Source organism: Bos javanicus, chromosome 17 (assembly GCF_032452875.1).
Source record: "Bos javanicus breed banteng chromosome 17, ARS-OSU_banteng_1.0, whole genome shotgun sequence".
NCBI lineage: Eukaryota > Metazoa > Chordata > Mammalia > Artiodactyla > Bovidae > Bos > Bos javanicus.
In genome coordinates this window covers 44,655,000-44,667,874 of record NC_083884.1, presented here as the reverse complement: position 1 = coordinate 44,667,874, position 12,875 = coordinate 44,655,000, and the positions used below count along the sequence as shown (strand labels likewise).

General features: G+C 38.2%; 1 protein-coding gene across 1 annotated transcript; it reads left to right on the top strand.

The window, feature by feature from the left end:
• The first annotated feature begins 92 nt into the window (after nucleotides 1-92).
• On the top strand, nucleotides 93-11,628 carry ZNF891 (zinc finger protein 891). The gene is given in 3 exon segments (XM_061384394.1): nucleotides 93-181; nucleotides 9,080-9,740; nucleotides 9,742-11,628. Coding segments are annotated over 2 exon segments (1,635 nt in total). The 5' UTR covers nucleotides 93-181; nucleotides 9,080-9,192; the 3' UTR covers nucleotides 10,829-11,628.
• The last annotated feature ends 1,247 nt before the right edge of the window (nucleotides 11,629-12,875 follow it).

Below are 12,875 nucleotides of genomic sequence, written 5' to 3'. Positions count from 1 at the left end.
GGCGCGGGGGCTCCTGGTAAATGTAGTCCTGGCCCTGGCTCCGCGGCCAGGCGAGCGCGCGCCTCTGCCCTGCTGTTCTCGGTTGAGAGCATCGGTTCGGCTACCTGCACCTCGTGCTCGCTGCTTCCTTTTCACCGCGGCCTGGTGGTTCCGACCCGAGGGCCGTGAACCCTGAGGACAGGTGAGCGCGTAGGCTCACGGACGTCAAGGAGATGCGGTAGGGAGAGGGGACAAGGGGCTGGCGGGTTCTCCAGGCTGTCGGCCGTGGGTAGGGGGCGGCGTTCTTGCGGCCCGGGTTTCCTGGGACGGACTCAGGCTCGGGGTGGGTGTTTTGGGGTGAGCAGCGCCAGGCGCTGGGGAAGAGTCTGACTTTCTTCCGTGAGTGAGAGGAGCAGAGGTGTCCAGCTTGTACTTCTTACTTTATTCTGGTGCTTTTTTTCAGTCTGTCTTAACACCTGTCAGTTGAAAAAAAAAAAAAAAGCATAACCTAAAAGTTGAGAATTATGTTTTTTTTTAGGGGGTGTATTGTTGAGCAATTAAGCCAGGGAGCAGCCTCTCAGCTTTGAGGAACCTTCCCAAGAGGTAAGGGGGGAGCCAGGATATACAGGAGATTTGCGACAAAAGCCAGGTAGTTAGAACATAAAACAAAATTACGTTAAAGAAAACCAAACATCAAGTTAATGATTTTAGCACATTTCTATGTATGGGGAGATGTAAGAGTCTGGGCTTATTGAAAGCATTCCTCTGATAAGGATTTTCACTCTCCAGGGACAGTATCCTATGTTTCTCCATCCTGAATCCCTTCAGGGTGCTGATCTGCAGTGGCCAGATCACCTGAAGGCTGCAGCATTCTTTGCTGATATGGCAAATGACATTCTTGTAACACAGTGCCTCCTCTTGGTCATAACATTTCATGAAAAAAAATTTTTTTTTTTTTACTATGTCGTGGCATGTGGAATCTTAGTTTCTACACCAGAGATAGAACCTGTGCCCCCTAAAGTGGAAATGCAGAGTCTTCATCACTGGATCATTGGGGAAGTCTGCATGACCAATTTAGTCCACTGTGCTGGGAAGGCTCTCATTCCTAAATCAGGAAAAGATTCTGTTGATAGGCCATTTGATGTGCTGAGGATTTTTGTTTGGTCCTTGGTGGCTCAGATGGTAAAGAATCTGCCTGCAATGCAGGAGACCCAGGTTCAATTCCTGTGTCGGGAAGATCCCCTGGAGAAGGGAATGGCAACACACTCCAATATTCTTGCCTGGAGAATTCCATGGACAGAGGAGCCTAGCAGGCTACAGTCCATGGGGTTGCAAAGAGTGGGACAGGACCGAGCGACTAACACTTTCACTTTTTCACTTTATGTTTTTTTTTTGATTAGACACTGTTGATCGTCTGAAATTCTCTGGATTGCTTGTATTACTCATTTATTATGATCCAGTAGACGTTTTCCCTTGTTGCTTCTAACCATATTTAGAGTTGTACTATTACATTAATTATGTGTAGAGTTATATATATGATTAACAGTTTTGAGATATTAATTTTGTTGGAGGCCTAGTAACACAATGTGTAATGCAAGAGACAACAGTCTTGTAAAACAGAATATAATGCAACTGGTAACATTAATACCATAGCAGACAGAGACACAAGGCATAAATAATTTGAAAATGAGAGAGAGCAAATTAAAACAATGATTAGTATAACTAGTTGTAATCTTGACATAATAGGCCAAGTCATCTGGAGTCAGTCAGCTGGAGAAGCCAAATTATGGAAGGATCAGGTAGAGAGAAAAAGATAAATGTTTTATCTTTGTTTACAAACGTATTCTTAGAATGACATGGTCAAAGGTCTAATTACAAGGCAGTTGCCAAGAAACTTGCATATTTCTGTGACATAAAGCATTTCAATAACTAGAATTATGACTGGTAACATTATACCAGGACATACCATATTTTTAGAAATGCCAAATAAGTTTTGGAATATCTGTATTAATGACATTTACCGATACAATATAACCTAAGATTTATCTCCAATCACCCGACAATGCTTCTCAAGTAATTCAACATACCAAGTAAGCCTAGTTTAATATTCTTCTGTCAGATGTCTCAGGGCTCCTTTGAAGCATCTCAGAGCTGGCTAAAGGTCAAAAGAACTCTTTTTAGTTAGAATTTGACATATACAAAACTACTTTTTCGGGGCTCCTTTTCTACGAACTTTCCAAAACTTTCTGTATCCATATTAGGTTGTCCCGTATTTTTTTTTATCAAGAAATAACCAACTACAGGACAAAATCACCCTTATTTACCCAACAAATTCACTTCTATTCTTCATACCTTCGTTTACCGAAAACATAAATTCTAATCCCCTTGCACATTAAAATGCTTTCCTTAATATTTATTAATTATATTTCAGTTTTAACCCTTCAAACCTTAATCTCTAGGGAAAACGGACATGCTGCATGTAGTTGTGAACTGTTTGTTATTGCAGCATTTCCTGGTTGGCAAACTTGGAATTTTCCATAACCCCTAGTAACATCTATTTTCTGATTTCTTTCTTCAGTGTCTTACAAGACATGTGTCTAAAAATCCCAAACATCTTTAGTTTCTGTCTCATAAGGAGACAAAAGGAGGTAAATTTAGACCTGTTTAAGCAATTAATGTTCACGTGTTTTATCTTACCTGAAATGACCTGGCTATTTAATGAATTCCCATCATTTAACTTAACTTAGAAAAACTCAAGTTACTAAAAATCAGGAGAAACTATTTTAGATATATAATTATTCCTAAAGAGTTCACTTGAAAACTCTTACCTCATTTACTTTTATAAGTTATGAAAATACCATCCTACCAAGTTAATTTTTTGCTGACAAATCTGCAACAGAAATAACATGAACATATTGACCTTCAATAAACCTAGGTACAATAAAAATAAGACCTGTCTATATTGAATAAACCAGCAAGCTTATAAGCTAGCTTTAATACTGAGTGTTAATTAATATTGAGTATTTCCTCTAGATCATGTGAGCCTGGAATTCATTCTGACCAGTTTTTTTTTATATTTTGAAATATTTAATTTGTAAGTGCTTACTTATAAGCCAGTTAAATAGAACTCTTTATAAGTTTAATTTTGATAATATTTTCTGAAGATAGAGACATCTATATGTATAATGTGTACACACACATATAAACAGACAGTCTAGAGATCTCATAGCATCACTTTAAAAACTTAGTTCTGAATCAGGTATTACAATATAAATTTAGTTTATAATTAACAGTGGGAATAAATTAAATTTACTTGCTTAGATGATTAAGGCTTTATTATTTGTGGAAAAATTTTTTAAGACTTCTATTTGTCCTTAATAAACCTTTAAGTGGGCTATGAATCAGATTTGGGGTGAGATGATTTCCAAATAAACTGAAAATTAGGAGTTCTGTATACTATTCATAGAACTTTAGGGTTCACTGTCTTCAAAAGCTTGAGTAAGGCATTCAATAAAGGCCCTCTGAGTGCACAGATTAGACCCAGAACAAAATCTGTTATTAACTTTGTTAGCAATGGCACCCCACTCCAGTACTCTTGCCTGGAAAATCCCATGGACGGAGGGCCTGGTGGGCTGTAGTCCATGGTGTCGCTAAGAGTCGGACACGACTGAGTGACTTCACTTTCACTTTTCACTTTCATGCATTGGAGAAGGAAATGGCAGCCCACTCCAGTGTTCTTGCCTGGAGAATCCCAGGGACGCGGGAGCCTCGTGGGCTGCTGTCTATGGGGTCGCACAGAGTCAGACATGACTGAAGCGACTTAGCAGCAGCAGCAGCAGCCCCTGAATATTGGTCCCAGTTTTTACTTTGTATTGTATGACTCTATTGGTTTCCTTTAGTAAGTTTAATTAAGATTTCTTGAGGCGCATATCTACATGCTGTCTTATAATAAAAGTACCAAGCAGGGGACATAGTACCAATTGGTCCCCAACAGTAAAGGAAGCCTATCAACAAGTCTTGGTCTTACAAGGAGTCATGGAAGCTTTGCCTTCTTTTATCCCCTGACCTTTTATCTATTTTATGTCAAATGCTCTGGGGTCCCTAGTAAAGGGTTGAACCAAGGGACTCAGGCCTTTTTTTGTCAATCTTTTAACTTGGTTAATTGGCCTGTTGCCCCAAGTAGTTGTTGGTCAGCTATCTCAGTGTAATTTTTTCCAGCCCTTTATGTGTGTGTGTGTGTGTGTGTGTGTGTGTGTTTGGTTTGGTCTCGGTGGCCTTGGGCTGCAACAGCTTCAGTTCCTGGACAGAGATTGAGGTTGAGTTGTGGCACTGAGAGCACCGAATGCTAGGGACTAGACCAGTGGTCAGTGGCAAGGCCCTGGCGTTTCAGCTTTGCAGAAAATAAATGCCACAAAGATGGAAAGTAGTGAAACAAGTAAAGTGTTTATTAGGAGGAAAAAGAATCCATTACTTGTGTATAGACACACGGGTGGACTCAGAGAGTTGCACCCTTGGGGCAGTTTAAATCACTTACATGGCGCATTTCTTCTGGTTTTCCTTTGGTCAGTCCTTTTTGATTTGCCTTATTTGGAGTACATATTTGGTATGTCTCAGGATCCTCCCATGCATCTCTTAGCCAAGATGGGTGTTACAGTAGAGGCCTATGGGTAGTTAGCATCATTTACTATGGGATGGCGCCCCCTCGTTTTTGTCCCCTAAGGAACTTCTCTGTGTTTGTGTAGTTGGGGAATCCTCCTGACTTTAAGACTGAAAAATAAGTGGTCACTTATCTTTTATCTGGCCAAGGCCCAGCCTCCTCAGTTGTCCTGCTGTTTTCATCTTTGAGTATGGATCCACAGAGAATGAAACTCCAATTGTTTGCCCTGAGGGCCATCTATCTCCTGCTTCAGGGTAAATAAGGTGGACTTGTTTGGGGCCTTTTAATGTTGGGGACCAATGGGTGTCCCTTTGGCCCATCCAACCTGAGATAGTATTGCATCAAAACTTTTTGTTTTAATTCCCTTAATGTCTGTTTTATTTATCCCATTTCTTAATAACCATTGAGAGATTTATCTTTGTGGGGATGAGTCACTTTAAAATTTCCCCTTGTTAGGAAAAAGTTTGTAGACTTTCCTTCAGTTTTTTAAAATTTCCTGTTGACTTACCTAATTAACATTAATTTGTTTTTATTAGCATCTGTAAGATCCATTGAGGGGAAGCGGAGGCCACAAATAAGACTTCGCAAACTGTTTTTTTTTTGTTTGTTTTAAATTAAAAGAGTTCTTAGGTTAATTATTTTATGTGTGTGTGTGCGTATAAATAATTTTATAATTTTTCCATCATTTAATGTGGTTTATTTCCCCCCATAAGTACCAAGAAAATAACTGTTTATAATGAGAGCTCTCTAAAAATTTACCAGTTTAGAAGTTTCTTCCATTTGATGGCTCCATCATCTGGCCATTAATGAAATATATGATAGTAGTGACCCAAACTAATAAGATGCAAGAGGCTTCCCTACAAGACAGTGTAAAGGATGCCACCTAAGCAAGACCCAGAAGGTTTACTCCCAAAAAGAGTTTAAGAAAGTGAAGGTCTTCATTGTACAGGCTGACACAATGAAGGTTAAGATGGCAAAAAGCCCCAAACAGTTGGTACAGTCAGACAGATATTTGTCATCAAATGAACATGATATGTGTGCCTTTTGGATGGCAGAGACCAAGTTCTCAAGTCACACACACATATACCACACAAGAACAGGTAGAACATTTAGTCTCAAAGACACAGGAAAGAGAAATGCAGGTTCACCGTAGAAGGGCTTTTATCTTTAAGGTCAGAATTCTGAAAAGATGTTTTATCAAGCTAACTTTCTCTAACTTGACTGTGTATGCAGAAAAAGGGCCCCATCATAGTCATTTTCAGGGTGAGATTTCCTTTAATCCCCAATTAGGTAGGTTCTTGCAAGTATGAGCTCTGTATGTACATAAATCTAGCTAGGGTGTTAGTTGGAGGTTGGCTTTCTGATTCCCCTAGCTTACCTGAGAGAATCTATTTCCCATTTTAAAATTGAATTTGTTGAGGATAAAATTTGCCAGTGAAATTATGTGGTGGACCAGTGTGCTGCTTATGAGCTTAATTCCTCTAGGTTTTTACCCTAGAGTCTTCTCTGCTCCTCTAATGTGTTTCAGTTATCCCTCTGGTAGTAGAAGACCATCATGGTGCTTTGATCACATAGTGTCTAGTTCTTATTTCTGTCCCCAGGAGAGTAAGTTTTTAAAGTTAAATTGAATGGATTTCCCTATAGGGATAGCTGGACACTATGAAGATTTGCTTTTAGCACTCCTGCAAGTTTCTCAGTTGCCTGAGAAAGCCATTGCTGGCCCTGAGATGTCCCTTCTTCAGAGCTGAAAGCTATTGTAATGTTTTCACTTTTATTCTGACAAATTCTTGCTAAGGTAGCCTTTTGAGGAAAAACATCAGGTCAACCTCCTACCTAACCACTCAGCCCAGATTACTCAGTGTCTTTCTTAGTTTTTAAAGTGTCTTTCAATTGAACAAATCCTGCCGTCTTTCATCCTGGGTCCCCTAGGATCTTCCAACTGTGTATGTGAAGTAGGGTGGTGGCAGTGGTAACTTTTTCATAGTGTCTGTCAACCAAGCGCCCCTAGTATCTTTCACCTGGTGAGCCAAGTACCTGTTGTACACCCTCAAATAAAATGCGGTATCATCAGCAAGTAGTTGGGAGAACCAGGAGAAGCAAGAGAGATTCACCATATTCATTTGAACTCTTTGAAGAGGCAGATGGGCACAGGAGGCCTGTACTAAGACTCTGGCTCATTGTAGAGTTCATGTGAAGGAGAGAAGTCAACTCTGGGTCCCTTAGTTGGTTGCCAGAACTGTTAACTGAAAAAAAATACACAACCTGAAAGTTGAGAATTATATTTTATTCTGTGAATTTTCTTAATAGCTTTGAGAGATTGCTCCAAAGAGAAGGGAGGAGCCAGGATATATAGGAGTTTTTATAAGAAAGAACTGGTAGTCGGAACATCAAAAAAATACTGTTAATTAAAGAAAACTAGATATCTCAGGTTAATGAATTTAGCACTTTTTGTGTATGGGAAGATGCAAGAGTCCGAGTTTATTGTAATTATTCCTTTGCTATGCGCCTTATCTATCTAGGGTCAGTATCCTGTGTTTCTCCATGCTGAATCCCCTCAGGATACATAGTCTAGGGTGGCTGTAGTGGCTGGATGGCTTGAAAGCCACAACATCCTTTGTTGTGACATCCTTTGTCCCCACACCTTAATCTGTTACTGAGCTGTATCACAGTAATGAGATATCGTTTCTCTGTGGCAAACTTTAAATTAAAGAACGTAAGATTGTATGAACGTTATTTCAACCATGAATCAAAGAAACAAGGTGGGAGTGGAGTTAAACATTTATGAGATAACAAAATTTTGAAGACTGCCTGGTGTATTTGACATTAAGGAATTATTACTAGTTTTATAGGTGTGATAATAATATCTTGGTTAGGAGTTTTTAATTTCAGAGATAAATTCTGAAATATTTATGAGTAATACATCATTCCCAGACAGATCTGCTTCAAAACAAGAGTGATGGATACAAGAGTGTTCATTATACCCTGACATTATAATAACAATAATAGTTTTTCTGCTTTTCAGCCATTCCTGCATTCCTGGTTAAACCCTGCTTGAATGTGACATTGTATTATTACTTTAATACACTGCCATATTCAATTAACTAATATTTTACTTAGAACTTTTTCAATGTTCATAATTAAGATTGCACTTTAATCTTTTTTTGTACTATCCTTGGAAGATTTTACTAGTCTCATGAGTAATTCGAGAAGCACAGATTTTTTTCTTCTATTTGGTAAAATGATTTTTCCCTTGAAAGTTTTGGGCTCAAAATCTTTTGGGATAGATACTGGACTTCTGTTTCAATTTTAAATGGTAGTGATTAATTTCAGTTTGTAGTTGTTAATTGAGTCAGTTCTGGGCATGTATGATGGGGAGTGTTCTGGATACTCAGGATACCTGCAAGGAACAAATCAGATGTATATTTCTATATGATTTACATTAAAATGACAGTCTTATGTACACTTCTGGATTAGGTACATAAAATCTACCTGTTGAAGATCTTTGTCTAAATAAAAATGTGAGTTCTCTAATTTTGTCCATTAAACTTGAACTCTATTAGAGTATAATACTGAGATAGAAGTCTTATATTTGAAAGTTATCAACTAACCTTAAAAAAGTGAGATTTGTAAAAATATTAGCGTAATATATTATTGCATGATTTGTTGTAATCCTTAAAGTTTCCAAGCATTCCTCATTTCTATTCACACAATGTGTCAGTTGTTTCAATATTTATATTATAAAAATTATTCAGGAAGTATTGTACCATCTGAAATTTAAAGGCCTCAGTCTCAAAACTTAGAACATAGTTCATGCCTCTTTGTTAATCCCATTCAAGTTTTAGATAGAATGAATTATCATAAGGAAATATGGACTTTGGGGACAGAGATTAAATTGAAGGTAATCAAATGAACATTTGTTTCAAAGTCACGTTTACCTTTAACAACTCCAATAAAATTCTAAGTAGGGTAGCAGCCAAATCATTAGTCCTATTAATTACATGTGAGGTTGTTTAGGTAAATACCTAGTTACATATACAATAAATAAATTTACCTAAAACAGTTGTGATTAGCAGGAAAATTATTTTTTATTTTAAAAAGTGAACTGAAAAAGTTGTAAGGTATGCATGAAATTCAAGAAAATGTGCCTTTTTTAAACTGATTCTCTTTGACTTCAATTTTTAAAAATCTTGTTTTTCTACCCAGAGCTCAGTAGTAGTCTACAGGAGAAGCCAGTATAAATAACCAAGGCAGCAGTTCTAGAAGGGGGCCAAAGATGACTATGTTGCATATCAATACAAATCCCAATAAATGTTTTAAATTGATGAGACCTTGCTGGAAGGTACAGGGGAGGGTCTGCAATTGTTTGTTTTTTTTTACCTTGCCTCCCATGGAACCCTGTTTTTACCTTTCTTCTTTTACCCGAACCTGCCTCTTTGGCTACAGGGAGGACACCCAGTGAAATGCATTCCTGACCTGATTGGACCAGAGAAACAAAAAAAAGTATCCAGATCTCTCAGCCCTGTTGTACAGGTGGATGTCACATTCAGACGCTCAAGATGGCGGCCACTGACCTATCCTCAATATGGGCTCTGCCTGCACAGGACTCTGCCTGTTTCTATATGAGAAATACTAAGGGGGAAAGGATAGTGCCAGGATTCCCAGCAACTTGGTTACAGGGACCAATGTCTTTTAAAGATGTGGCTGTGGAGTTCACCCAGGAGGAGTGGATGATGCTGGACTCTGCTCAGAGAAGTATGTACAGAGATGTGATGTTGGAAAACTATATAAATCTCACCTTAGTGGAATATCAATTATGCAAGCCTGTGATCTCCCTGTCGGGTCAAGAAGACATAAGAACTGTGAAAAGCAGAATTCTCCAAGGCACCTGTCCAGACTGGGAGATTCAATTCAAAACCAAAGAGTCAACTTCTAATCAGAATATTTTGGGTGAAAAATCATCTGGTGGCATGAAAATAATAAGATTCACAATGGATGATTGGTCTTCTACATTAAAAGAAGACTGGGAATGTGGTAGAATCAGAAAACAGCACAAGATCCCAGAGGGAATTTTGAGGCAAGTGACATTTACTCAAAAGAAGACAGCATCAGGAGAGATTGTTTGACTATCATGAATTAGAGGAAAACTCTAAACTTAGATCAACACTTGTTTTTTCAAGGAGAGTTTCTACCAGTAAACATTGCCATAAATGTTACTTAAATATTGAGTGTTTGAAGCATAATCCAATCCTAAACAATTTTGAAAATATCTCTGTAAGTGAGAGGCTCTCTGAAAGTCATGAATTTGACAGAACTCTGTGGCATCTTGAAGGAACTCAAATAGCACAGAGAGTGTACACATATTGCAAATGTGATACACACTTCAAACATAATAATATGCTTCCTATATGCAACAATTTTCTCATGGTGGAGAATTCCTATGAATGTAATAAAAACAAAATCTTTTGTCATCATTCATCCCTTGAGCAACAGGAGCAAACTCCTACTGACGAGAAACATGAATGTAATCAGTGTGGAAAAACTTTCAAAAGGATTTCTAATCTTATTTTGCACAAGGGAAGTCACATGAGTGAGAAACAATATGAATGTAAAGAATGTGGGAAAGTCTTCAATGATTCCTCAACCCTAAGGAGACATGTAAGAACTCACACTGGTGAGAAACCTTATGAATGTAATCAGTGTGGAAAAGCTTTCAGTCAAAAAACATCTCTTAAGGTTCATGTGAGAACTCACACTGGAGAGAAACCTTATGAGTGTAATCATTGTGGAAAATCCTTTGGCACAAGTTCTTACCTTATAGTGCACAAGAGAATACACAGTGGGGAGAAACGCTATGAATGTGATGACTGTGGAAAAGCCTTCAACACAAGCTCTCACCTTAAAGTTCACAAGAAAATACACACTGGAGAGAATCTTTATGAATGCACTGGCTGTGGGAAGGTTTTTAGTGGTCTCTCATCTCTTAAAATGCATGTGAGAACTCATACAGGGGAGAAACCCTACGAATGTAAGGAATGTAGGAAAACCTTCAGTGTTTCCTCTTCTCTTAGAAGACATGTGAGAACTCACACTGGAGAGAAACCCTATGAATGTATTCAATGTGGAAAAACCTTCAGTCAGAGTTCTTCACTTATTATACATAAGAGAATTCATACTGGAAGAGAAACCCTGTAACAGTTAAGAATGTGAGGCTGCCTTTTTCATTGTCTTAAGGTGGATTTCATGGCCATTGTTTCAGTGTTTGTTCTCTAAAATAAGCATTTGAGGCTATCAATAATCCTATAAACACACCTTTAGCTATATAACACATTTTGGTCTATGATAATTTGTTTTGTTTTAAATCTAAGTGTTGTCTAATATCCACTATGACATTAAGTCTTTTTTGATCCATGAGTGTTTAAAATCATGTATTTTTAATATGTTTGCAGTTACCTTATTGATTTTTTAAGTTAATTGTATTAAGTTCAAAGTATCTGAACTATATGATACTACTTTACTAGCATTTTCTTGAGAGTTGCTTTCTGGCCTGGTGTGACAGATACTGCTAGTAGCCAAATGAATATTCACTTCATCCCTCCCTACTGGCAATCCTATTTTAGCTTATATCAACACGTCTAATTATAGAACTCTTTTCAGCAGCTTTGCTGCCATGCGGAGCCATTCCCCTCATTCCTGATGAATCAAATATAGACAGTATTACTGGGGACAGATCTATCTAGTGTTTTCTCTTTGCCTTTTGCACTTTGTCATTCTATTTTCCCTAGTCTTCTCCCTTTGGATTTTGCACTCATAAAGCTGAATGAGTCATCTTGTGACCAGGAGGATGACAAGCATGGCCTAAATAAGGATGATGTCAGAGAGATCCTGGTTTCATAAAGATATCTTCAAATGGTTGTACCAGCACTACACTGCTTATATTTGGGCATATTTTTATATGAGAAAAATAAGCTTATTGGAATAGAGTCAATACAGTAATCTTATTTTTTAAAAAAAAGACAAAGGTCACAAGGTTTGTAGTTAAATATTTTATGCTGACTGTACAAATTTGGATAATACCATAGAAAAGGGAGGAATGGAAATGATATGTTGATAGAACTTTTGGGCTTAGTGTAGAGTGGATGGAGCTGAGGTCATTGAAAGCAGGTGTCAGAGAAGCAGGAAGGAAATCCCAACATTTCAGCATGAGAAAACCAGTGAGTCTTCAAGTAAAGGGGAAGTTACTGATTTTAAATGCTGAATGAACCCTTGAGATTTGCTACTTGGTCTTACAGATACTGACCAGAGTAGCTCTAATTTATTAAGAAACAAAATACAGAAAAAGGAACTTATGATGGAAGTAAAAAGCAGTAGTTACAATTTGTCTTGCTCATGTTATATGAGACATTAGATAAGCAGGCTTATATGTTGATCTGGACCTGAGGAGATGTCTAGGATGGAGATATAATTTTAGCAACATCAAGAGATAGACTGGGTAATGGGTTTTGTGGAGGTTACCAAAATTGCACAGGGAAAATGGATAGTGTGAAAAGAGAATGTCTACCACTGACCAAGGAGACCTATATCTAAAGTAAGTAAAACTAGAATTTTACTAAACCAGAACAAATTAGTGTTTGAAGAAGGAAGGTAAAATCGGTTGTTTAAATGCTACTGTGAGGTTAAACTAAGATCATGGCATCTGGTCCCATCACTTCATGGGAAATAGATGGGGAAACAGTGGAAACAGTGTCAGACTTTATTTTTCTGGGCTCCAAAATCACTGCAGATGGTGATTGCAGCCATGAAATTAAAGGACACTTACTCCTTGGAAGGAAAGTTATGACCAACCTAGATAGTATATTGAAAAGCAGAGACATTACTTTGCCAACAAAGGTCTGTCTAGTCAAGGCTATGGTTTTTCCAGTGGTCATGTATGGATGTGAGAGTTGGACTGTGAAGAAAGCTGAGCACCAAAGAATTGATGCTTTTGAACTGTGGTGTTGGAGAAGACTCTTGAGAGTCCCTTGGACTGCAAGAAGATCCAACCAGTCCATCCTAAAGGAGATCAGTCCTGGGTGTTCATTGGAAGGACTGATGCTGAAGCTGAAATTCCAATACTTTGGCCACCTTGAAGAGTTGACTCATTGGGAAAGACCCTGATGCTGGGAGGGATTGAGGGCAGGAGGAAAAGGGGATGACAGAGGATGAGATGGCTGGATGGCATCACCGACTCGATGGACATGAG